Source organism: Gavialis gangeticus, unplaced genomic scaffold (genome assembly GCF_001723915.1).
Source record: "Gavialis gangeticus isolate Ggan-Ray unplaced genomic scaffold, GavGan_comp1, whole genome shotgun sequence".
Classification (NCBI taxonomy): Eukaryota; Metazoa; Chordata; order Crocodylia; family Gavialidae; genus Gavialis; species Gavialis gangeticus.
Genome location: NW_017728996.1, coordinates 37,404,709 through 37,427,688, shown reverse-complemented (window position 1 = coordinate 37,427,688; position 22,980 = coordinate 37,404,709). Strand labels below are relative to the sequence as shown.

The 22,980-nt window shown below is 42.2% G+C and overlaps 1 protein-coding gene across 3 annotated transcripts in view; it reads left to right on the top strand.

Moving 5' to 3' along the window:
• Nucleotides 1–12,811, top strand: part of ADAL (adenosine deaminase like) — a 15,993-nt gene extending 3,182 nt beyond the window's left edge. Inside the window, exons 3-10 of one of the 3 annotated variants that reach the window (XM_019504328.1) lie at nucleotides 1,147–1,207; nucleotides 1,964–2,051; nucleotides 2,894–2,975; nucleotides 5,046–5,172; nucleotides 6,227–6,307; nucleotides 7,124–7,262; nucleotides 8,473–8,573; nucleotides 10,645–12,811. In XM_019504328.1, the coding sequence (XP_019359873.1) occupies nucleotides 1,147–1,207; nucleotides 1,964–2,051; nucleotides 2,894–2,975; nucleotides 5,046–5,172; nucleotides 6,227–6,307; nucleotides 7,124–7,262; nucleotides 8,473–8,573; nucleotides 10,645–10,767 (802 nt within the window). In that variant the 3' untranslated portion in view covers nucleotides 10,768–12,811. Of the gene's footprint in view, nucleotides 1–1,124; nucleotides 1,208–1,963; nucleotides 2,052–2,893; nucleotides 2,976–5,045; nucleotides 5,173–6,226; nucleotides 6,308–7,123; nucleotides 7,263–8,472; nucleotides 8,574–10,616 lie in introns of all 3 variants that reach the window. The other 2 variants (XM_019504327.1, XM_019504329.1) reach the window with 2 other exon arrangements.
• The last annotated feature ends 10,169 nt before the right edge of the window (nucleotides 12,812–22,980 follow it).

The following is a 22,980-nucleotide window of genomic DNA, read 5'->3' as shown; positions in this document are numbered from 1 at the left end:
AGCACTTTTATCACACAGACATACTTTTCAGCTGCCACAGCAGGGATGGGGGCTGGGAGCTGGTGCGGGTGCTCTGGAGAACTGCTCTGCATGCTCTGCCAGCTCCAGGGAACTGATCCGCTCCCCTGCATAACCTCAGGGAGCGAGTAGGCACATGGCATCAGGGCTGGGGAGTGGAGCAGTTCCCTGGAGCTGGCGGAGCTCGCGGAGCAGTTCCCTGGAGCCGGCAGAGTCCACGCCAGCCTCCATCCCTCCATTGGCTCACCTCGGGGAGGAGCCACTGTCTGCCTCACATGAGGCTCTGCTGGCTCTGGGGAACTGCTCCACAGGCTCTGCCGGCTCCAGGGAACTGCTCCACTCCCTAGTCCTGACGCTATGCGCCTCCTTGCTTCCCAAGGCTATGTGGGGAAGCAGAGCAGTTCCCTGGAGCTGGCAGAGCCTGCAGAGCAGTTACCTGGAGCCAGTGGAGCCCACGCCAGCCCCCAGCCCTCGTCCCCACCCTCGCCTCACCTCAGGGAGGAGCTGCTGCCTGCCGTGCATGAGGAGTGAGGAGCTTACTTTAGGTAAGTGTCCCACTCTGGCCCTGGTGCCTCCCTTTCAGTTCTATCGATTGAATGTGTCTGGCCCATGGCTGGGCCACAGTACTCCACTGCACAGTTCTGGGCAGAAGTTAGCATGGAGAAGGGCGTTGTCTGAACTCTGCCCGCTCCCACCTGGACACTTACTTTGGGACACTTACCGGCAAACCACGCCATGCCAAAAGGGGGAGGCAGGACCGAAGTGGCACGCTCACGGACCAAAGTGGTGTACTCACGGACTGCTACTCCGTAGAGGGAACATTGCCTGGGGTGTCTAGGCAGCAGGGCTGGGGTCTGGTGGCAGGGTACACACCTGTTCCTAGGTGGCAGAAGCGAGGGCCACCAGGAAGCTGCTGTCATGCTGCCTCCACACTGCCACCAAGAGCTGTGCGCAAGGATAGGGCAGACTGCGCCAGGTGGCACCTCTGTGCCCAGGATACGCTATGGACGAGACTGCCCATTTAATGCAAATTAAATGTGTATCCCATGTTGTTTGTATTTAGATTTCTTTTCATTTTTATATGGGATTTTTCATTATACCAACAGGCTTTTATATTCTTATTTTTAGATGTTTTCAGATGTTTCGGATTATTTATCAGATTACCAATAGGACTGAAGATATATTAATGGTAAGTTAAATAGAGCTTGGCTTAAAAATAATCTGCCCTTTCTCTTTTTCCAAAACAACTCCTTGGAAAGGTAGCAAAAACAGTTATTGCACTTGTATCTGTGACCAGTTGCAGAATTAAACTAAGTGTAAATGAGTGGGTTTAGAGTTTCAGCAATCTTATCTTCAAAAGGCAAGCAAAAATTATTTTTGTACAAAGTGTGATTTTACAATTGCATGTGTTGTCAGGTGAAAGTTGATGTTCGCTTAAAGTAGAGCTTTGATTTACAATAGTGCCCTTTTAGTTTATTATTTCTGTGTACTTGTAAGTGTCATGAACTAGAGATGTAACATGTTCACTTTTAGGTTTTATCTGACAGTAGAAATGATGGGAATGGAAAATGATGCCCTGTCTTCAACCTTCCCTCTTTAAAACAGTTTTCAGATCATTGCAACTGTAAAAAAAGGGCAGGTCTGGCTGAGAGAGTGGTCATGTTTGTGGCAGCTGAAGGACATGTTTGGTTAGCTCATTGCCAGTGAAATTCCCTATATTCAGAGCTGCTGTGGTGCCCCAGTAGAACTGAAAGTTGTCCCCCACTAACAGTAGTTGTAAAGAAGGACAGCTGAGTAAGTACCAAGAAATTTAGACAACTCTTGCTGAAGTTAATAGAAACAGAAATAATTTCTATGCTTCACATTCTAGTGCCTTTATTTTTTCAAGAGTCATTCGCTGTAGAAAGAAATTGTAATTCAGATTATTTTTATGTTCTTTCATTAGGTAACTAAAGACATTATTAAAGAATTTGCTGCTGATGGTGTCAAGTATTTGGAGTTAAGAAGCACACCTAGAGAGGAAAAGGCAACAGGTACTACCTGTTTTGGCTCTCAGTTACTAGAAACGTCCTCATTTTAAAGTTAATGTTGAAGAATATACGTTTGGTAGTAGTAATTTAAATTAAGAATTCAGTTGATTCAATAAATATGCAATATGTGACATATTTGGGAGCAGATCACTGGAGACCACTTGATACTGTATTGGTTTACTGTCAGGTCTCTCATACAAGGACAGGTTTGTATTTGTAATTCCAGTGAAGTCCAGTCAACTCTGTGTATGTGCAAGGTTTCAAATATAATTATTTTTTGTGAACTTTGCAATGGAAGTGATGTGGTAAAATGTTACTTGTTGCAAGAATTTTGGAGAAAATACATTTTAGCCTTATTCATTTTCAGTGATGACTTTAGGCCATTCATTGTATCCTGATTTCTGTGTTTTTTGTGGTTCTAATATAATAGCTACCAGTCTCTCTTTCTTATTTCTCTTAAACATTTGTATTTTTAAACAAATGGCTAAATATAATAGCATTATAAAAGTCTACTATCATTTAATATTAGATTCTGACTCATATAACGTGATTTTTGTTTCTCTGCATAGAGCAGACTCAAAGCAAAAGTAGGCTTAAAGTAAAACTGTATTTGTCAGTAAAATTATTACTTTAGAAATAGTAAAATCAAGGTACGAAATAAAACTATTAGGATGAAATCCATCCCAGTGTATAAAAAAAGTATAAGATCAAATAGAAAAATGAAAAGTTAAAATGAAAAAACTTTTCATGGAGAGGCTGGGGTTTAATAAAATAGAATTATATAATCATTCTAATTTTCTCAGTTCAGTTCACATGGATCTATATTCTGTTGTGTGTTTTTATAGGTATGACCAAGAGGATGTATGTAGAAACTGTACTTGAAGGAATAAAACAGTGTAAAGAGGAGGACTTGGATATTGATGTAAGGTAAATTTAAATACATGAAATTTGATTTGGGGTTTTATTCTGAGCCTGACAGGTGACCCAGTTCTGCAGAGTGGTTTACAAAGCACAAGGACAAGTTCCTGGAGCAACTGTGGGAACAGGAGCTGGGGTGTTAGTTGCTCCCTGCTCCATGCTGCAGGTGCTGCTTCACAGCATGGGACATAAGCAGTTAGAGAACCAGGAGCTCCCAGCTGCCCATTCCCTGCACCATGGGTTCTGGTACACAGGGAGCTTTCAAGAGTGTGTCTGTAGATGAGCTTTTTAAAATTCCTCAGGCGCTTGGACACAAACAGTGGGGAGAGGCTACCTGGTCTCTGTTCCTGGCATACTGGGAGGTTTAAGGGGAGTGGGCAGAGGCAGCTTCCCTGTTGGGGAATTTAAACCCCATGCCTTGCAGCTGCTAGGCACAGGGTTTTAACAATTGGTTGATTGCAGCCTGGTTGAGATGGGGCCAACAATCTATTGAATTGTCAGCTCACCACACTGGAGACTGTAACTCATAACCTCCAGCTGACACTCAGCTGATTGGTTGGCTCTGGCTCCCAGGTTCACACCAGGAACTCAACCTAGCTCCTGTGTGGGCCCAGCCAATCTGACAATATGCTAATTCTGGGGTTCAGTCCTGACAATCAGCTGATTGTCAGCTTCAGCCCCAAACCACACTGGAGTCAGCTTGAGTCCGTGATATGATCCTGAGGGTCCAGAGTGAACAAAATGGCTGCGATTCAGCCTGGGGTTATGATCAAAAGCTCCCTCTGCACTGGCAAGCAGTAAGGGCTCAACTGGCATCTGATTCCAATGATCATGTCTCCTGCCATACTTACGTGGCATGGCAAGAAGTGCAGTTATTGGGATCATGGATCAGTTCCCGTCACGCCATTAAATGAATACATGCCAAGCAGGCCTGTGCAAAGCTTCGGTCCCTGATTAGATTCGGCAGAGATTCAGCCTAATTCAGTGGCTGAATCTCTGAATCTGAATCAGAGAACCCTTTAATCTCCCTGGATCGAATTGGAACCCTCCGAATTGATTCAGAGATTTGGCCATAGACACAGCTTTAAACGTTTTTTTTGACATATCTCTAGGTAGCAGGTGGCTTGTGAATGCTGCGATGCTGGGGATCATGGAGTGCAGGGGCGCTCCCCAGTGCCCTTGGCAGCAGACCCAGAAGTGGACCAGAAGCCTGTCTGGTCCACTACTGGATCCACTGGGGAGGGTGTGGAGGCCTCCCCATGCCCTCCCAACTTGGCAACTGGTGTCTCCTGGGTCTGGGGGGGCACCCAGGGTCCCCTGCAGCCGATCACTGAGCCGGGGAGGTGCAGGGGTGCCCCCCAGTGCGCTCCCTGGCAGACATGGAAGTGGACCAGAAGAACTTCCAGTCCACTTCCGGGTTCGCTGCCAAGCATGTGGAGGCCACCCCCCCTGCACTTCTGTGAGACACTCCATGCGCCCTAACATCACAGCATTCGCAAGCCATGCTGGTACCTCTAGGTATGTAGAAAAAACATTTAAAGCTGTGTCTGTGTCTGAATCACTGATTCTCTGAATCAGCATCGAATCTTCAGATTTGGATTCAGCTGAATCGAATCAGGGACAGTGATCTGAATCAATTAATTGAATCACTGTCCCTGATTCAGGCTGAATCCAAATCGAATAGGGCCCACTTCGCACACCCCTAATGCCAAGGGTCAAAGTGAACTAGTTTATGCAAAGTCAGAGTTAAAACCCAGCTCTGTATGTTAACAATATATGTCCAGTCCTTTGTTTCAGTTCATGTTGATCTTGTAAGCATTTTTCTGGACGGGATACTAGCAAAGTTGTGCCAGTATCAGGGCAGGCATTTATGGGGCAGAGTTATCACTTAGCCATCGACATAACATTGCCAAAAGTTAAACATGCATAAAAACTTGTAGCCAGAGCTTTACATTGACAGCTGTGAGAGTAAAGAAGCAATCTGTTTTAAATTGTGAATTCAGTGTTCCTTTTATGGTAATAGTTTTTTCTCTGTTATCACCATGTATATTGAACGTAACCTGTACATCTCCATTTTAGACTTTTAATAGCAATAGATAGAAGAGGTGGACCAACAGTTGCCAAGAAAACAGTGAAACTTGCTGAGGAGTTCTTCCTTTCTGCTGATGGGATTGTTGTAGGGCTTGACCTCAGTGGTGATCCCACTGTAAGTAATTCTTAGAGCCCTGCTGTATGTTCAAATTAAGCTGGATAGAAACCAGCTATAGAGTTGTTACACATTTTTGAGCACTAACTTCATAGTGGGTTGGCTCTTTATAGCTGGATAGTCATTTTTATTGTGTGATCATTCCTTTGTATGTGCGGCGGGTCTGAATGTTTTGCACAATTGGCCAATTAATTGTGTGATCATTACTTTGCACATGTAGCCACTAAATCTATTGCACGATTGACCAATTAATTGTGTAATGCAGGGTTGTCCAACATACAGCCCGCGGGCTGCCATGCTGTTTTCCGAGGCCCAAGGTGCTGTGACGGGAAACGAAAGTAAACACTGTACTTTCGTTTCGGGGGTGGGGGGTGATGTGATGCTGCTTCCTGTGAAGTCTTTGAATATGGCTTGCCGGCCCACTGGGTGATAAAAAGTTCATGATCCGGCCTCACATTCAAAAAGGTTGGACACTCCTGATGTAATGCATGTAACATGCACAAAACTATTTAAAAGGTATCTTAAAAGCAACTTCTGAACCTAACAACTATTTAGTAGAAGATGCTTTTTTGTATTGTCTGATTGGGGTAAAGACATATTAAATAACATCAAGAATGATATAAAATGTAATCTAAATGTACAAGCATCTAATTTCCTTTTTTTATAACATAAGGATAAGTGGTTGAAAACCATGTTTGTCAACATTTAGGTGAAATGTCTTCTCTTCTAGAGTTTTACACAGTGATTATGGGAAGAAATCATTCTGAGAACTCCTGCTGACTTGAGTCAGTACTGCATTGGCCTAAACTAGAACTGTTGTTGTTTAACCCAGTTTTGTTCTCAGTTTATATTTTGACTGATGTGGGAGTTGAACTCATGTAGGTATGATCAAACTTTGACCCACTTCATTTGAAGAGTGAGCAATAGCGAAAGAAAACTGATTTACAAATTTTTGATTGAATTACTTGGATATTGTTAGATTTCATAATGACTGTATAATTGGAATGGTTTTGTAACAGTGCTCATGCATTTCTGTTTGGCTTTTATCTTCAAGGCAGGACATGGTAAAGACTTTTTTGAGCCCTTAGCAGCAGCCAAACAAGCAGGTCTAAAGTTGGCATTGCATCTCTCAGAGGTAACTTTTTATGCTTGCCTTTCTCTGTTCATCTTTAAATGAAAAAAAAAATCTGGATATTGTGTTTTTCAAGTCTAATCAATGTGGATTGTGGCATTGTGAAGAGAGGGAGGTGAGGATGGAAGGAGAAACTGTTACATCTCCGGAAAAATTATGAAAAAAACCCACTAGGTGGCTTAAACAAATTTATTTTCACGTTTCCACTTGAGATGCACGCAGGTTCTAATATTGTTTATGAAGTCATGAAAACACCTCAGTGGCAGAGTGTTCTGTCAATTGCTGGGTTTTTTTACTAATTTTGTAAAGAGCAATGCTGTAACTGATCTAGTTCAGTGGTGCTCAACCTTCTGGCTCTACAGGCCGTATTAGTGGCACGGTGCCAGTCTGTGGGCTGAATTCCATGCATGGGATCAATCCACGGGGCTGGTATAGTGTGGGATCAGTTCATGCATGTGATCTAGTGAATGGGTACAGCCGTGTGCACTGGATCCAGGCACACACATGGATCCAACACCATGCATGGCCCAACCCCATACACCGGATCTGACTGTATACCAATTTGATCCCATGCACCAGATCTGGCTATATAGTGGCCATAATTTCAAAACAAAGATCCACTTTCTTGGTCTAACGATCATTGCAGAGTAATAACTAACATCAATTTATTTCTTCTTAACACTTGTTTCATTACTAAAATGTTCTAATGAACCCTCCCCTCTTCCTTGGGACTCCTATCTTTTCCCCTAAGAGTTGAGATGTGACCCAGGTGGCTACGTGGGCCATACGTTACTGAGCTGAATTATGGTACTTTGACAGATCCCAAGTCAAGAAGAAGAGACCAAAATTCTCCTTGGCTTGCCTCCAGACAGAATTGGACACGGTACATTTCTCAATTCTGCAACAGTGGGTTCAGAGGACCTGGTGCAGCTTGTCAGACAGAGCTCTATACCTATAGGTAAGAAAGATGATGAAGCCCATTTGGCAATATGCAGGCTTTCATTTACTATATCTTACAATGGAATTGGTAAGTTTTAGTAGTAACTTTCGGCATTTATGGGAGTTGGATGGGGCGTTTTAATTAGAGTGGCTCCAAGAGCTTCTCTAATTAAAGTGTGTACAGTGTCTTGTGTATCAGTGTCCCCACACTGAAAAATGGTAGCAGGGGCCCTTTAACTAAAGTTCATCAAACAAACGTTAGTTAAAGCACCCCCCGCCACCATTTGTCAGTGCAGGGACACTAATAAACAAGACCCTGGAGTCGGCTAGAGCATGGTACTAGCCATGCTCCAGCAGACTCAATTAATCAAGTCTGCTCCAATGCACTGTAATTATAGCACATCAAAGCAGCCTCGCTGCACTTGTACAGGTGCCCTTTCAGAGGTCACTATGGAAAGATATTTGTGATGTGGAGATGCATGTAATGTGAGAAATAAGGCACAGGCACTGCTAGCCATTCATGTTTTCACTTGAAATGAATTGCAATATTTTTCAGCATTTTTTTAAAAATTCCATTTAGTCACCCGTTATTAGTTACCTTGTACATGCGTGTGTGCGCACATTGCTTCATAAAGCAGTATGTATAGGATTAATTACAGTGGAAAAAAAGGACAAAAATAGGCATATAGATGTGGAATATAAAATACGATAAAACTGCTAGATGTTTATACTTGACTGGTTAGGAACCAATAGGTTACACTTCACTATTAAATTCAATTGTGTGTCATGTTAAAGGACATATCTTTATAGGACAATTTAATGGTTTTTATATAGACTACGCATTGTTTTATACATGCTTAAAATAGATACGGACAAAAGAATTGTGATACTGGAGCACTGATTCACCTAGTCTCATATCATGCTGTGATGATCCTGATAGAAGAACTAAAAATCAAAACAACAGATTTGAGCAGTCATGCAACGTCATGTATCATATATGTGTTCCTGTCTTGCAAAGTGTACTAAAACTAGTGAAATTTACACCTATCCACTAATGAAAGTTTTACTCTTTGGTTTGAACTGGTTTTGAAGTAGCATTTACCAAACAAATACAAAAATACCTGTTGTTCAGCTATGGATTGAAATGCATCTGTTAATCTACCCCCCAAACAATGCGTTTGTTTAATACTTGCCTTTTTTTTCTTTGAATATATACTTTTTCCCATTAGAACTTTGTATGACTTCAAACATCAAAACTCAGACTCTACCTTCCTATGATAAACACCATTTTGGATATTGGTACAAGATGGGCCATCCTGTTGTGCTCTGTGTAAGTCATTTTCATTGTAAAGAATTCATTGAGATAATGAGTATAAAGAACATGGAAACGGGATCACTGGAGCCAATATAGAGAAACAGATCTGCTGCTTATTAGCAGGGATCCTGGTTTTCCCTGATAAAAAAAAAAATCACAAGTTTTTTGATAATCCCCCAAAAATCTGTGATTAAAATGAAAGGTCCCTCACTCCCTCCGAGTTCACAGCAGGCAGCCTGCCTCTGCCCCCACCCTGCACACAGATCAACGGGCACAGGTCCCCCTTGCCTGCCCCCAGCCCCCCGAATGAGCTGCCTGTTGCCCTGTCCTACTTGGGGCCCTGGAGCTGTGCATTGTGGCCCTGGGCCCCTAGCTCCATGCACCCTTGGCTGGGCAGCAGCCCCAGCTGTAGCCCCAGCCCTGCCTAATTCTCTCCCTCCCTCAGTATGGGGTTCTCCATCCCTCTCCCCACCCCCACCCCCACTTACCTATGGGAGGTGCTCTCCAGGCTGCCTGGCAGTCATGTGCATATACATACACATGGTGCCTCCTGCCTCGCCACCTTCCTCCCATTCCCTCCCAGCCCCTTGCAGACTGGAACTCTGCTAGCCTACAGAGAGCTCTTTGCAAAACTACAAAATCTGTGGGTCTCTCCACTAAAATGAGAAATCTGTGTTTTCCTCCAGTAAAGGGGGAAATCTGTGTTTTTTTTCCACTTTTTCGTGGGAAACAGAAAACCCAGATCCCTGATAATTAGACAGTAACCAACTTTATAGGTTATTTCTTTAACCTCATAACAGATCAGATGCCACGTTTAGGAATAAATATAATGGTAAAAACATAGGAAACACCGTTATTTAATTTCTCACACATGAAATTTGGGGTGCACATAGGTCTTTGTAGGAACTTGCCTATCTACAGATCTTATCTGAATGTTTTACTCCCTGGATTTGATTTCTAAGAATTAATGTATATATAAAAAAAATAGTCATTTTAAAGAAACAGAAAATACGGGATACCTCCTTCATCTAAGTAACCTGCAAGTTACAAAGCATTTCAGATAACAGTATCAGATGCTACTCTCAGCATCTTGTGCACTGGGCTGTTAGTACTAATTACATTTTATAGATGGTATCAGAGCGTTGTTACTATAAACATCTGTCCTGTATTCCGAATGTTATGCACTCTCTTATGACTGCATGTCTGGTGCAAAATACAATTATAAATTAAATTAATGTTTACATTTTTTAAGTACAAAAAAATCTGAGAATCTGATAAAGCCATGTAAAATAATGAACAGTTTCATAATAAGAGTGTGGTATCTATGACAGCAGCAATCTTTTAAAAGAAGTGACAGAGATCACAATGGCTAGGTAATCCCTTAAATGATCCTAATGTGAATATTGGCAATTTAAAAGGTTATCTAGCTGCTGCTGTTTGTCATGGTGCCAATGTAGGCCCCCATTCAAGATACGGAGCTTCTTGCATTAGTAGCTATAAGGACAATGTGATGATACCACCCTGCCCTGAAGATATAACCTGAGAAAAGATATAACTAGTTAATCTAGGAAAAATATGAGGGAAGAAGAAAGGAGAACTAAGGTGATAGTTGCATGATTGCAGATTTACATAAGTTTCCTATTTGTATAACTAAGTTTTTTAATCATCTGTATATTTTTATAAAACAGTTTAGTCCCAGTTTAGGCTCTCAGTCTAGCTGTCACTGCTTCTACCATTTAGTGGTGGTAGAAGTTAATGTTGAGATGGAGGAGAGACTAATAGCCTTACAGATAAACATGGAGAGGGTACTTCATATGTGAAATAGATCCTGACTGTGCTTATAGAAATCCTGTTGTTTTATAAATTAACTGTTTTCCTTTCTATTGGCATTGTTTGCATCTGATATTATGGACAAAATATGTCGATATTGAGCAAATGTAGTAAGAAGTATGTATGAACTGCATTAAAATGTGAAATACTGGAGGATTGAATAGCTCTAAGTTGATTTTCCTATTTTTTCAAAATTTAGAAGTACTAATTTTTAAAATTTTATTCCAGACTGATGATAAAGGTGTCTTTGCAACAGATCTGTCTCAGGAGTATCAACTGGCTGCTAAAACATTTAACCTCAGCCCAGCACAGATGTGGGACTTATCGTATGAATCAATCAACTATATCTTTGCTTCAAGCATTGTCAAATCAAAGTTAAAGGAACAATGGTGTAAACTGAAACCAAACCTGTTAGTTAATTAAACTGTAGATGTGCATAGCTGAAAACTGAATATAGTAGCTCAGTTAATAAGGGTGTTTTTTGAGAGAGAGACTGGCCTTTTTGAGATTTTACAGCTATAAGGTCCAAGTGTTTGTGTACATGTATCAAGAGCAATTAGAACAGACCCTTATTTGGCAAGCTCCTTTCCAGATGCTGCCTGGAAAGAGTCAAGTGAAAGGAAAATGAAAATGATGGAATTTATTTCACACCCACCTGCTTGAGGGAAAATATTTTTTAAAAGTACTGTTTGCTCAGATGTGTTCACAAAAATTGGACAGTCAGAACAAAATAAAAGGGCTGGAATAGAATACAGAGCTGGCCAAAATGTGCCAAGCAGCATGCATTTGTTTTTCTGTATCAGTCGTAAGCTTGTTGAACAGAAAGATAGGGAACAACCTCAGGGAGAAAGATAATACTTTGTCAAAAAGATCTTTGTACTCAGGTGACATATTCCAGCTGCTTTTGGACACAGAGATGTTGGGCAAGACCTACTATGGCTTGTTTTAATATACATGCTACTGCACAGTCCAGGTGGGCTATATAACATCTGCACACTTAATGTTGTAGGGTCTCTATGTTGTATAGTAGAAAAACTTGTAAAGAAATTCAGCTTTTTGGGCCTCACTTCTAAAATATTTTTAACAATGGAAAATTGTTTTCCTTTTTTCATTTATTTTCTTAAAAGAACATGTTTATTTCTGCATGTCTTCAAAACCAGTTTCTTTTATGTGCATTGTTTTCAGGCTAGAAGTAAGGCAGTTCTGCAGCAGATTATGTAAGGTAATTGTATAAGGGACGCTTTTTAAATTACTAGTACCGTTTGTGTTTTGACAAGAGAGGGAGCTATTTAGTTCAAGAAGAGAAGTACATGTGCATGAATTTCTACCTTAGGTCTGTCATTCTGCAGAGAATCTGATGCAGCCCGGTCAGTACATATTTTCTGCAGCCCTGAGGAGATGTAAATGCAGGAGAAAAAAAAGTATGAGCTCCTGTTACTTCAGAACCACTACTCTCCCAGTATACTGCCTTTTTACAATGCTAACAGAAGTAGAAAATACTGAAAGTTTGGAGCAGCTATCCTTTTGCTAAACTGTATTGCGCCGGTGCCTGTGGAAACAATCGCTGAATGACTTTTGTATGTTGACAGGTATCTGTAAAAGGGCCAGAGGCATGGATTGTCTTTATCAAAAGAAATATTTATTTTGCCTGAATCTACCAGATGCTCAATGAAGTGCAACCTTTTCAAGAGAAGGAGATCTTGCAAGAGTTGTGGGTAGCTAATACAGTGTTTTCAAATATTGATGATATGCCCAAACTCCACAAACCTAATGATAGGATCTCGGTCCTTGGTCCTCTGTACATCATAGCAACCTGATGGCTTAACCAACTGAAAACACTGTTTGAAACCTAGAGTATCAAGATAGAAATACATTGTTTAAAACCATAGTAAAAGGCACATATTTTTTATTTTAATACAATAAGCTCATTTAAAATTACGTTTGAAATTACGGCAGTCTATGTCACGTACTTAAATAAAAATAAGTCTTTAAGCTTTGACAGGCAAGATGTACTGTGCAAGTCAAACCACTGAAATGAGTGAATCACTGGCTAAGCACCTGGAACTAGAGTTTAATGAGATGAAAAATCTGCTTTTGACAGGAGTAGAGTCTTTGGGAGCAGAGAGAATATTTTATTTTCAGAATTTTTAGTTCAGTTCATTCAGAGCTGAGAAAGTAGGAAAATTTGTTTTCTTTTCTAGTGTTAAAGTAAATTAGGTATGAAAACCTGAGAACTACTAGTTCTCAAAAATTGGTGGACATGGTAACTAGAAAAAATGATTTTAGTTCACTGCTCCAAATACTACCTTGCTGAGTAAATGTTAGTTTTAAATGCAAACCTTGTTTTGATAAGTTTTTTTCCCCTTTATGTATCTAGGAAATTGACTGCAGTTTTATTTGAGCAATAAAAATATTTTTTAAATGGTGGTTGTTGAATTAAATTGAATTCCAGCTTAGCTTCAAAAGCAGCTAATTCAAATACAGGTGGTATGGTATTTACCTGAATCCAAGACAGTCTCCCAATAATTAGATTCTACACCTGAAAAATATATATATTTTAAAATAATTTTTCCAGGTATAGAATCTAATTATTGGAGGGGTGTCTTTAATTCATCTGCGCCACCACTGATACTGTCTGACATCCAGTTTTCATTTGCTTGTAACTTTGCCAGACTTCAGCCATTCAGGTGGCTGGACAGTTTTGGAATAAATCTGGCATGCAGTTGTCTGTAGGATCTGTACCTTATCTGGTGCAAAAATTGGAAGGTATATACCGAATGAGGCAGGAAGAGAAAGAACACAGTTGTGGCTAAGGCAGCAAGGAACATAGAAATGGATGAGGCCTCCTGGGTTATTGAGTCCAGCCTCTGCTTCTACCACCTCTGCACACCCAGCCTCCAGTTCTCCCTATAGAAGCAGTGAGGTAGGGGTGGGAAGGCAGGGAGCAGCTTCTGCCACGGTCCCAACCCCAGTCACAGAAGCTGCCTGCCCCCCACCCCCTGCTCTCCACTGCTCTCAGACTTGATTCTGTGATAATGGGGCTTCGTCCCATATTAAAGAAAAAAGACTAGTCTTAGAATGATGGTATTTATTTAGTAAGAAAGATGATGGTCACTACTTTCAAGCACAATCAAATTTAAAAAAAGGTTTTGAATAAAAATGCTAAATTATAATATTGTTTAAATGTGTATGAAAAGTACCAAATTTAGGAGGAAAGCTGCATTTAGTTACAAATCGACCTATCTTATTGGCTATCAACCTGTGAGAATTAACATTTTTTGAAAATTACAAAGAAATAGCAATGCAAAATGTTATTAAATAAAAGGTTTTTATGTACTAATTTAAATTATAATCAAAACACATGATTTAAACCTCTTTAACTCAGCCCACACTGCTGGTAACAACAGTTAGAATACTTGGCAGATGCGCTTTCTCATATAGACGTTGCTGAGCAGTAAGCCTCTAGCTTTCACTAAATGATGAGAAACCCAGGAGAGGGTTATTCTTTTTCCACTGGGAATACTCATTTCTTTCAGATGACATGTCAGTCCAGATATGAATTCCTAGCAGCAGGTAGAAAAAGGAAACAATCGTAGCTTAGTGATGTCTTCTTAAAAAAGCTCTGTTTTGGCTGAATATTCAAGTCCTTTTCTGTGTCTCAGCAGGAGATCACTTGCAGATGTCTAAATTAGGGATCCAGTTGTTGATTGCATCCATGTTTAGGTAGCTGCTGCTTATATACAGGTAAGGAAAAAAGAGCCAGCTATTATGTTCCAAGCATCCTCAGTCCTACAATTGTTATGCTCTGGAGCCTTAGAGAGAGTACTCCAGGGTCAGGACCTGGGCATGTGCTTTTATTCCCTGGCCTCAGTTCTCCATTTCTGACCCCTTCTGTACACTTTGAAGTTTTGTTCACAGAAAAAAAATGTTTGTCACCATGGGATTACATGTGCTAGCATGTAAGCTTGATCCAAGATGGCAAAACACAACCTGTCTGTTGGCAAAATGACCCCAGACCTCTCTGATGGCAGAAACCTTCAGCTGGCAAAAAGACACTGGCAGGGTGCTAGCACAGATGATGCAATGTTTCTGCTAGTTGTAACAGTCCTGTCTTTATCACGCTGCCAGTCAGTACTGCATGCTTGTATATCATGTGGAAGTACATAAAATTGAATGTGGATGATGGACTTCCCATACATATCTGCACTGAAACAAAAGATCTCCACTAAAGAATAGAAGATAGAGCTCACAGCAGCTGAGGCTGATAATTACACTCTCACCCAGGCTCTATCCTGTTCTTGTTGAGATCAAGAACAAAACTATTGAGTGCTGTAGTGCTTTCCTGGACCCTGAGTTAAAGAAAATCCTCTTGGAAGAACTTTTGGAAAAGGGTTTATTATTGTTGTACTGCTGTTTAGTATTATTTATGTATAATATGTAATAGTTGTAGTGTAACTTTTAAAATATAGAGGATGAATACATCTCTGATCTCAGGATCAGAACTCCAATCTTAAAATTTCTGATTTTCAGTGAGTGCTGTAACAAGTAGATTCTTAGTAAGACATATGGAAATGCTAATATTACCTGGATCTATATTTTAAAAGCTCATTTTATCTAAAAATGAACATGTTGATATTAAAGATTAAAGTCTGGTTCTAAGCAGGATTTGAACTCATGGTGAATTTCCTTAGTTTCCCGCTCTGCTCGGTAGTATAGAAGTTATGTTCCTCCACAGGATATTAAGCTGTATTGACAACATATTTCATGCTGCGTGTGTGATGTGAGGAGTGGGCTGTTCTGATCACCCCTGCAGTCTATGAATACCATGAGCAGGGCTACTTGCATGGTCTTTCACTGCGAATGTGCAGCCCACCAGTTCCAATACACACCATACACAGGATCAATCATGTTTTTAATGGTATCATGGAGAAATAGATGATATGTTATTAGTATCCTGAATCTTCAATCCTCCGAAGTGATTATGCCTTAATGAACATCATTTGATTCCAGTTTTGCAAACAGATAAATGAATTATGCAGGTAACCTATGTATAGCAAACTGCACTAATACCTGGAACCAGTTTGGGACTTTGTAACTCATGTGCCTATGCAGGTAAGTGGAGATTTAAATGAAGCATTCTCTATATAGTTTGGGTCAAAATTCAGGTCCAAAACGGTGTCAGGTACAAGTTTGCAACAGTGCTGCCTGCACACCCTTGTCTGTGCCCCATCCAGATCACTCGAGCCCCCCACACGGGAGAAATTAACCTTGAATTGTATATAACCCAGTACTATGATGTCAAAGAAAGATACTGGTCCCCGTGGTAACCAGATAATGAGGCTCCAAATTAGCTAACTCTAATGAAACTGTAAGACCAGATTAATGTGCTGTGCTCGCCCTCTTGTGACCAAACAGGCTCAGTACCACCCAAACGAAAAGAACACCCCCACCCACGTTCTGACAGTTGAGCTGACAAGAGGGAAAGCCTGTTTTGAAACCTGAGCAGACAAAGAAGAATCTGTTTGTAGTCATGATTGGCTGACACAGAGTAAAACCTGATAAGAAAGGTTATAAAAAGTTTCCCCGTCCTTTGGGGAGACCGCCATTCATCAGTAACTCAAGCCGGACTCGTAGTTACCCCCAGGCTGATCACCCGTCGTCTCCGGCTGACGCTCCCCAGGCGTAACAACCACCCCCGTATCCATACCGAGTAAATAAGCTTGCAAGCTGCCGAGCTGCAACCGGGAACAAAGTGTAACTTGTAACTCTTGCATTCCAGTCACCATCATTAAGGGACGTAAGTCAATAAATCTCCTTTTTATAACCATATACGTCTCGTGCCTTCCTCATCCCATAAATCCAGATCTGTCACGAACCGGAGGACACTGCATAGCCCCTTTCAGTGCGGGACAAAAGGTACTATGTTAAATATGAGATGAAATAGCTCACATTAAAGACTAACAATTCCCCAGCTGGCAGGGACAGGGGACTGCAGCTACAGGACAGTTGTGCCCCACTGTTCTACACTCCTATGCATTTATTATTTTAGCCATAGTCATACTTTTCTCTCTCTTATTTTGTCAGTTACTTACAAAGTACAAAAAATGACAATTTTTTTTGTAACAGATGAGAAAAGAAGCTGTAATTAAGCTCAAGATGCATGTTCTCTTTGTCCCGGTAGTCTAGTTAAATATGAAGAAAAGAGTAGTTCATTCCTTTGTTGTCCCCTTCCTTAACTAGTCCAGAGACCGAATCAGTCACACACTGCAGAAGATAAAAGGCAGATATGTGAATTTAGGAAACCTGTTGACTTTGCCTTGCAAATGTAGTTAATGTCAGTTCTTTATAGCAATATTAGCTCTCAGGGCTCATATGATAGTTGCTTATTTTCCAGTGTCTTCTAATACTGGAGTTAGCCAAGGTGGGAAATTTTAAGAACCACAGTAAAGCTGGCCTAGTTCAATATCTGGACTGCTTGGTTTTCCTATATACAAAATGAAAATCAGACAGGCAAGCATATTGATTAATTATAAGTATGAATATACTCTTTGATGTTTACTTAGATTTGTTTTAAATGCATCAAACCCATGTCAAGCTTTTAAGACAAAAATACAGTACAGGAGGGTGTTTTCAAAAGTACATGATAACAGCTGAGAACCTTAAGTCTACCAGTGGGATTTAGGCCTGTATGCTGCCTAAGGCAGTGGTTCTTCTCAGCCTTTTTTGTACCAGGACCCATTTGCTGTAAGCATCAATATTTAGTCCTGACCCAGTGTCCTTCATTCCCAACCCGCCCCCCCCAGTGCATGGGGCAGGGTGGGGAGTGGGTCATGGGGGGCACCCAGCCAGTCCCTGGCAGGCTTGAACTCTGCCAGCCTGCAAAGGAGAAGTCACCGTTTCTCATGTTTTTCTCCTTTCAAGGAGAGTCCATTTTTAAAGTTTGTTTGTGACCTTTTCTTATATTCTTGTGACCCACTTTTGGGTCGCGACCCACGGATTGAGAAATGGTAACCGAAGCAGTCTTGACACTTGTACCCACTCCCTTCCAGAACGATCCATCTTGCTTGGCCAACTCAGACTAAAGTTACTGGAATTACTTGGAAGCAGAATTTGGCCAATGATCAGTGAAACAGAGAGATAGAAAGGTAAAATGTTCCTCACAAAGGCCTGCCAACAGGTCTCCAGGGTTTGATGGAGTCTGACTTTGATGTAGCTGAGCTGCTTTCAGTCCAGAACAGCACCAAAAGCTGCAATAAAGAAAAGTCTTGCCACAAGTTATAGTATTAATTAATGAGTACCCAATCCTTCAACCTTTTTTCCTGTGAGAACTACCAGTGACTGTGATGGTATCCTCATGTAAACAAGGGTTGTAGGTCTGGACCCCACATATTTATCTAACTTGGAAAATTGCAATTTAAGTGGTATAATTGGGAAGGAGAGTGGACTTGTCTGTGCATTGTATCTCCCAAGTCATGAACATGCAGCAATCATCTTGCCTCCCCTCGGCTGAGTGGCAGGAAGTGTTCCTAAAAGGAGAAGTGAGGATGCATGTGGTCTTTTTCTGGTCACAGAGTAACCAATAGAAACAGATGTAACAGTGTATTACGGAGGAAATGGGCCTGAAATAGAGTTATACTGAAGCATTTAGTAGTCTCCACAAGAATGCATCTTAAGAGAGATGGTGACTGTGACTTCACTTCTGTAGCCAATCTGTTTTGTGAGCACAGCAGGCCCACAAAACTCAGCTCATTCAGTGTTGTATCTCTGAAATTTGCTATGCATCATCTATGAGGCATCTGAAATTTGCTCAAAGGGATGCTGTCGCTTCACATTTGGCTCAGAATTTGTACTGTGGCCAGTGCAGTCTTTCAAGACTCCTAGGCTTGTGTTGTTTAACAGTTTTGCCTGCTTAGCAGTAATGTAATGGAGGGGTGATGGACAGGGCAGCAGCTCTGGGTGTTGTCTTTTTCCGGGGAGAGGGGCACAACAGTTGTTGATATGGCTGCCCCAGGTGTGGATATTGGCTGCCCCAGGTGTGAAGCTGCCTTGCTTATGCCTCTGTTGGTTACTGTAGTAAAATTTTTCTTGAAAGAACATGTCAATGCTTTTAGTTTGTAACAGTGCAAAGCTGAATTTACACATCAGACTCATCTTCAGCTGTCAGGTATGTGAGGCACAAAGCACAGTAATTTGCTACTTTGCGTAGTAATCCTGGCCAAAAAAATCTATCCTGAATGCGAGCTTCTGTTTTGTCCCTCTCCAGATGTCTGCCCATAGGGGGTTCATGAGCAGCCTTCAATAGGGCCCTCCTGCAGTGCTGGGGTACCAGCAGCTGTACTACCTCCTCTCCCTTGGTTTTCCCCTGGTTGACTCCATAGAGGAGATCATTCCTCACCTTGAATCTTGGGGTTATCCTTAACAGTTCTGGTCGCAATATTTCACCATTGCAATGAGGCAGATGTTTCTGAGAGGCACATGGGAAATCTTCCTTCTGGCTCTGCTTCAATTGAAAATGGTCCTCGTCATGTAGTTGGGCAGTGTCCACTTCCTGCTCTTCCTCTTCGTGTGGGAGTCGTTTGCTCTCACCGGTTAATCCCTCAGCCTTGGGTGCGAGGCTGGGGTTATGAGGCGCCCCTACCCACCTTTCACTGGGGAGGAAACTGGCCTGGCATTTCCTGGGGGCTCCCACACCACTAGGAGCCCCACCAGGCCACACTTCCCTGGTAGGGTGCATGCAGTTTTAGGTCATGCCCAGGATCAGGAGCTTCCAAACTGTCTCCCCTTCTGGTTTCTCTTCCCTGATGGGTATAGAGATGTGAGAGCTTTCTCATCCCATCCACCCACCTCAGGGTAGGCCTCCCCACTTCTTCATTCTGTCCTTCCTGAGCTATCACTGCCAATAACTCCTGCCAGTCATAACCTATTATCAGCGGATAGGGTGAGTGCTCCATTACACCTACTAGCATCTGGTGGGTTTTGTCGCCCACCTGCAGAATGACCCACACTCTGGCATACTTTAGGGACTCCCCACACCAGCATCAAGAGGATATCTAATTTATTACTTCTCTTTCTCTTCTTGGTAACACGCCTCTCCGCACTGCTGTCTGTGACAAGCCTGTATCTAACATAGCCCATATCCTCTGCCCATCTATTCTCATGTCTGCCATGAGCAGGGGTTGTTCTTTTCCCGGTTCAGGGTCAACAGCCACAAACCCCTTCTTGAATTGCTTGTTGGGTTTGTACGGCTCTGACTACTGTCTCTATCAGTAACTTCTGCCTTTCTGTTTGGTCTTACAGCCTCTGGACTGCCCATCCCATTAGCTCCAATACATTTCGATCTATCCTCAGCTCCAAGGCTAACCTCTGCACTCCTTTTCCTAACTGCTGTTTGGGCCCAAAGATTCTGTCCTTCAGTCAGGTCCCCCACTGTCTCCAGTTATGCACTACCATAGGAAGTTTCCTGACCAATGCACCATTGTGACAGAGGGTCATCTTCAGGCCTGTCTAATATTGGCCTGGCTCTCTGTTTCTCAGCTAACCACCCACCTTTCTTGCCTGCCACACCTTGTTGGAACAATAATTATGATGTTACTCAGGAGGGGGGCTGCCCATTTACTACCTTGACACCAGGGGTTGCTATTAACCTCCCCTGTATGGTGGTTCATGCCTTGCAGATGGTAGGTAAAGACTAGCACTTTTCATTCTGCTTTGGCCTTGAGTAGCCTCAGGCTTGCTGCAGCCCTGTTTCTGCATCCTCTCCAGCATTGGGCTCGCTGCAGCCCTGTCTCTGTGCCCTCTTCAGCGCTGGGGCTCTACACTATCGTGTGCCCCCCCCATGAGGCCTCCTCCCCAATTACCAGTGGACCAGGCTGAGGCTAAAACAACAACATAACTATGAGCCCCTGGGCTATACATAATACGAGTCATGCAAGCCACACTCTGCCTCTTTTAAATGCCAAACTGCTCCTTGAGTATTGAGTGCCTCCCAGCCCTGACTACAATGTAAGAGTCCTGGAGCCTCATTAGCTCTGTAAACAGTCTGTCCGGCAGCCACAGCGTTCCTGGGTAGTTCTTCCCTGCAGGAGCTCCTTCCCCTGGCAGCTTGCCAGAGAACTAACTCCTGCCAGTCTCGGCCCTGGGGTTTTTATATGCCCAGAGCCCTATCTCCTTCTGGTCAGCTGACCAGCCTGTATGGTTGGGCTTTTAACCCCTGCCCTCCTGGTACTTGGTGTTCCTAAAGACTCTGGCTTTAAAGGGGCCGCCTTGCCTCGTAGTAACAGGGCTAAGGTTCCCTGTTAGAGCAAAGGATTTTCTTTTTAAATTCTCAGTTGGATGACTGAAGTTTGATAGAAATGCTTCTAAGTCATGGGAAAGCTTGCTTGCTTGTTTGTTTTTTAACAAAAAACCAAAAAGCTGCCTTGTATTATAAAATTAGAATAACCTCAGTCATTTAAAAACAAACACAAGAAACCTTGCTATTTGTTGCCCTGCTAAGACTTTGTTCATTGAGTCTGGGTTTAATTTAAAGTTGATCCATATTTACCTGAAGCAGTACTAAGATTTAGTTTCATATCTTGGGTTTTGACTTTCCTTGTATTTGATCTATTTAGGCTCAGTAAACAATTCTTCCTTTCTTGGAGCACAGGAACAGCAGAAACCTAATTTTATGTCCAGATTCATATTACTATGTTTACTCAAATATAAGGCAAGATTTTTTTCTTACAATTGCATATGAAGAAACCACATAAAATATAGTGTCTGTCATTAAACTGCTGCCAAAAGCAGCATGTGCTCAATAATAGAAATCATCTATGATGTTAGTTAAAATGTAGCCAACACAGAGCACAGTTATAAAACACATGGCCCATAACTGGAAAACAAGGCTAGGTTAGTGAAGCCTATCTGAATAAGATAATATGGTAGTGCCCATTGTGCTTAGTTCCCCTCAGCGCCGACTCTGAATTGTATACATATCAACTACTTCACTCCCACAGCTAAGCTGTGCCTTTCTTTCCTATTTCCAAATATTTCTGTTTCTTTACCAGCCTTAAATATCACCAAACATCACCAAATGAGGCCCCAAACAGTTCACCCAGAATCCCTCTGTCGGCCCTTCTGTCAGCCAGTTGCATATGATTAGTGTGACCACACATTAATGGGGGAGAGCTGGACCAGGTTGCCTTGCACCTCATATGCATATAAATGTTTGGAGGATCCTAGGACTCATGACAAGAACACTTTGTTCCAGTCATGAAAGGGGGGGTGCTAATTAGCACATGAATCTTTTGTTGATCAGGGGTGGGAATGGTATCTGGAAATCACATCCTGAGCAGTGCTGAGCTATGGGGTCACCATGGTTTGAAACACTATTGACTGGTGGGCCAGCCCAATGGTAATATGGTAAATCATGAGCCTTTTGGCTTTGGACTAATATGCATGGTTTGTATTACATATAAGTAGTATATAAGCTTTTGAGTAAGATCAAAACCTTGAACTGCTCCTCTGTTCACACAGGGCAGGGAACAAGGACCCCAAACCCTCGAGTCACTGGATCTCAGGATGGGAGATACTTCAAAAATGGAAGTGAGTGGAAGTGGCTTCCCAGTGAGGTTCTAGGTAAAGACAAAACATCTGCATTCCAGAAAAGTTATGGATGGAAAGAGAGATTTCTTAGCCAAGATTTTGCAAGACCTGCTGAAGGTCTTGCAAAATGAATTTGCATTGGCTTATTTGTATGCCAGGAGGGGTGGAATGGGAACTTGGCTTCAGGGATTCCAAGAACAGATTAGATTTTTAGCAGCAACTTAAAATGGCCAGAGGCAATCCCCACCTACAGGCTTTTGAAAGTGTTGGGGGAGGCACAAAGAGGGAATGGCTGGTTACAATCCATGTGGTTGAGTATGAATCAGATCAACTGGGGGGTGGTGGGACGGGACAGGGCATCCTGCTGAAAGGAGACAAAATGAAACCCCTACAGTACAGAGAGATTATTATAGATAGATTACTATAAGCTATCTTTGAAACAGAGGGAGGGAGATTTGACCTCCTAAACATTTGTGCGTGAGCCAATAAGGAAGTGAGGAGGTACACTTTCCTCGAAAACGTGACTATGGCAATGTCTCAGTACTTGGTCAGTGGAGATTGCAGGAGACTTTAACTGCATCATCAATGAGGGAGATAGAATAAGTGGAGATCAAAAGATGGGCCTGAACGGATCCTCCAGGCTGCTGAAATGACATGTCTGTGACCACAACCTGATGGATGTGGCAAAGGAGCCCAAGGACCTGGGGGAAACATAACCTGGTAAAACCCCTTGGGCAGATGAAGTTTCATATAGACTTCATCCTCCTGCCTGAAGGGTAGACGGTAGTGAAAGCCAGATCTATGCCTGTCTGCTTCTTGGACCACTGCCTTCTGACAGTGAAGGTAGAGATGGGGTGGGGGGCTGGCCTGAGACAGAAGCAGAGGTGAGTGGAAGCTGAATATGAGCCTCCTGGATGATGAAAAGATCCAGCGGGAGTTCAAACAGTGCTACACAGGGTGGAAAACCCTGAGCACCAGGTACCAGAACCTCATAGAGTGGTGTAAAAGA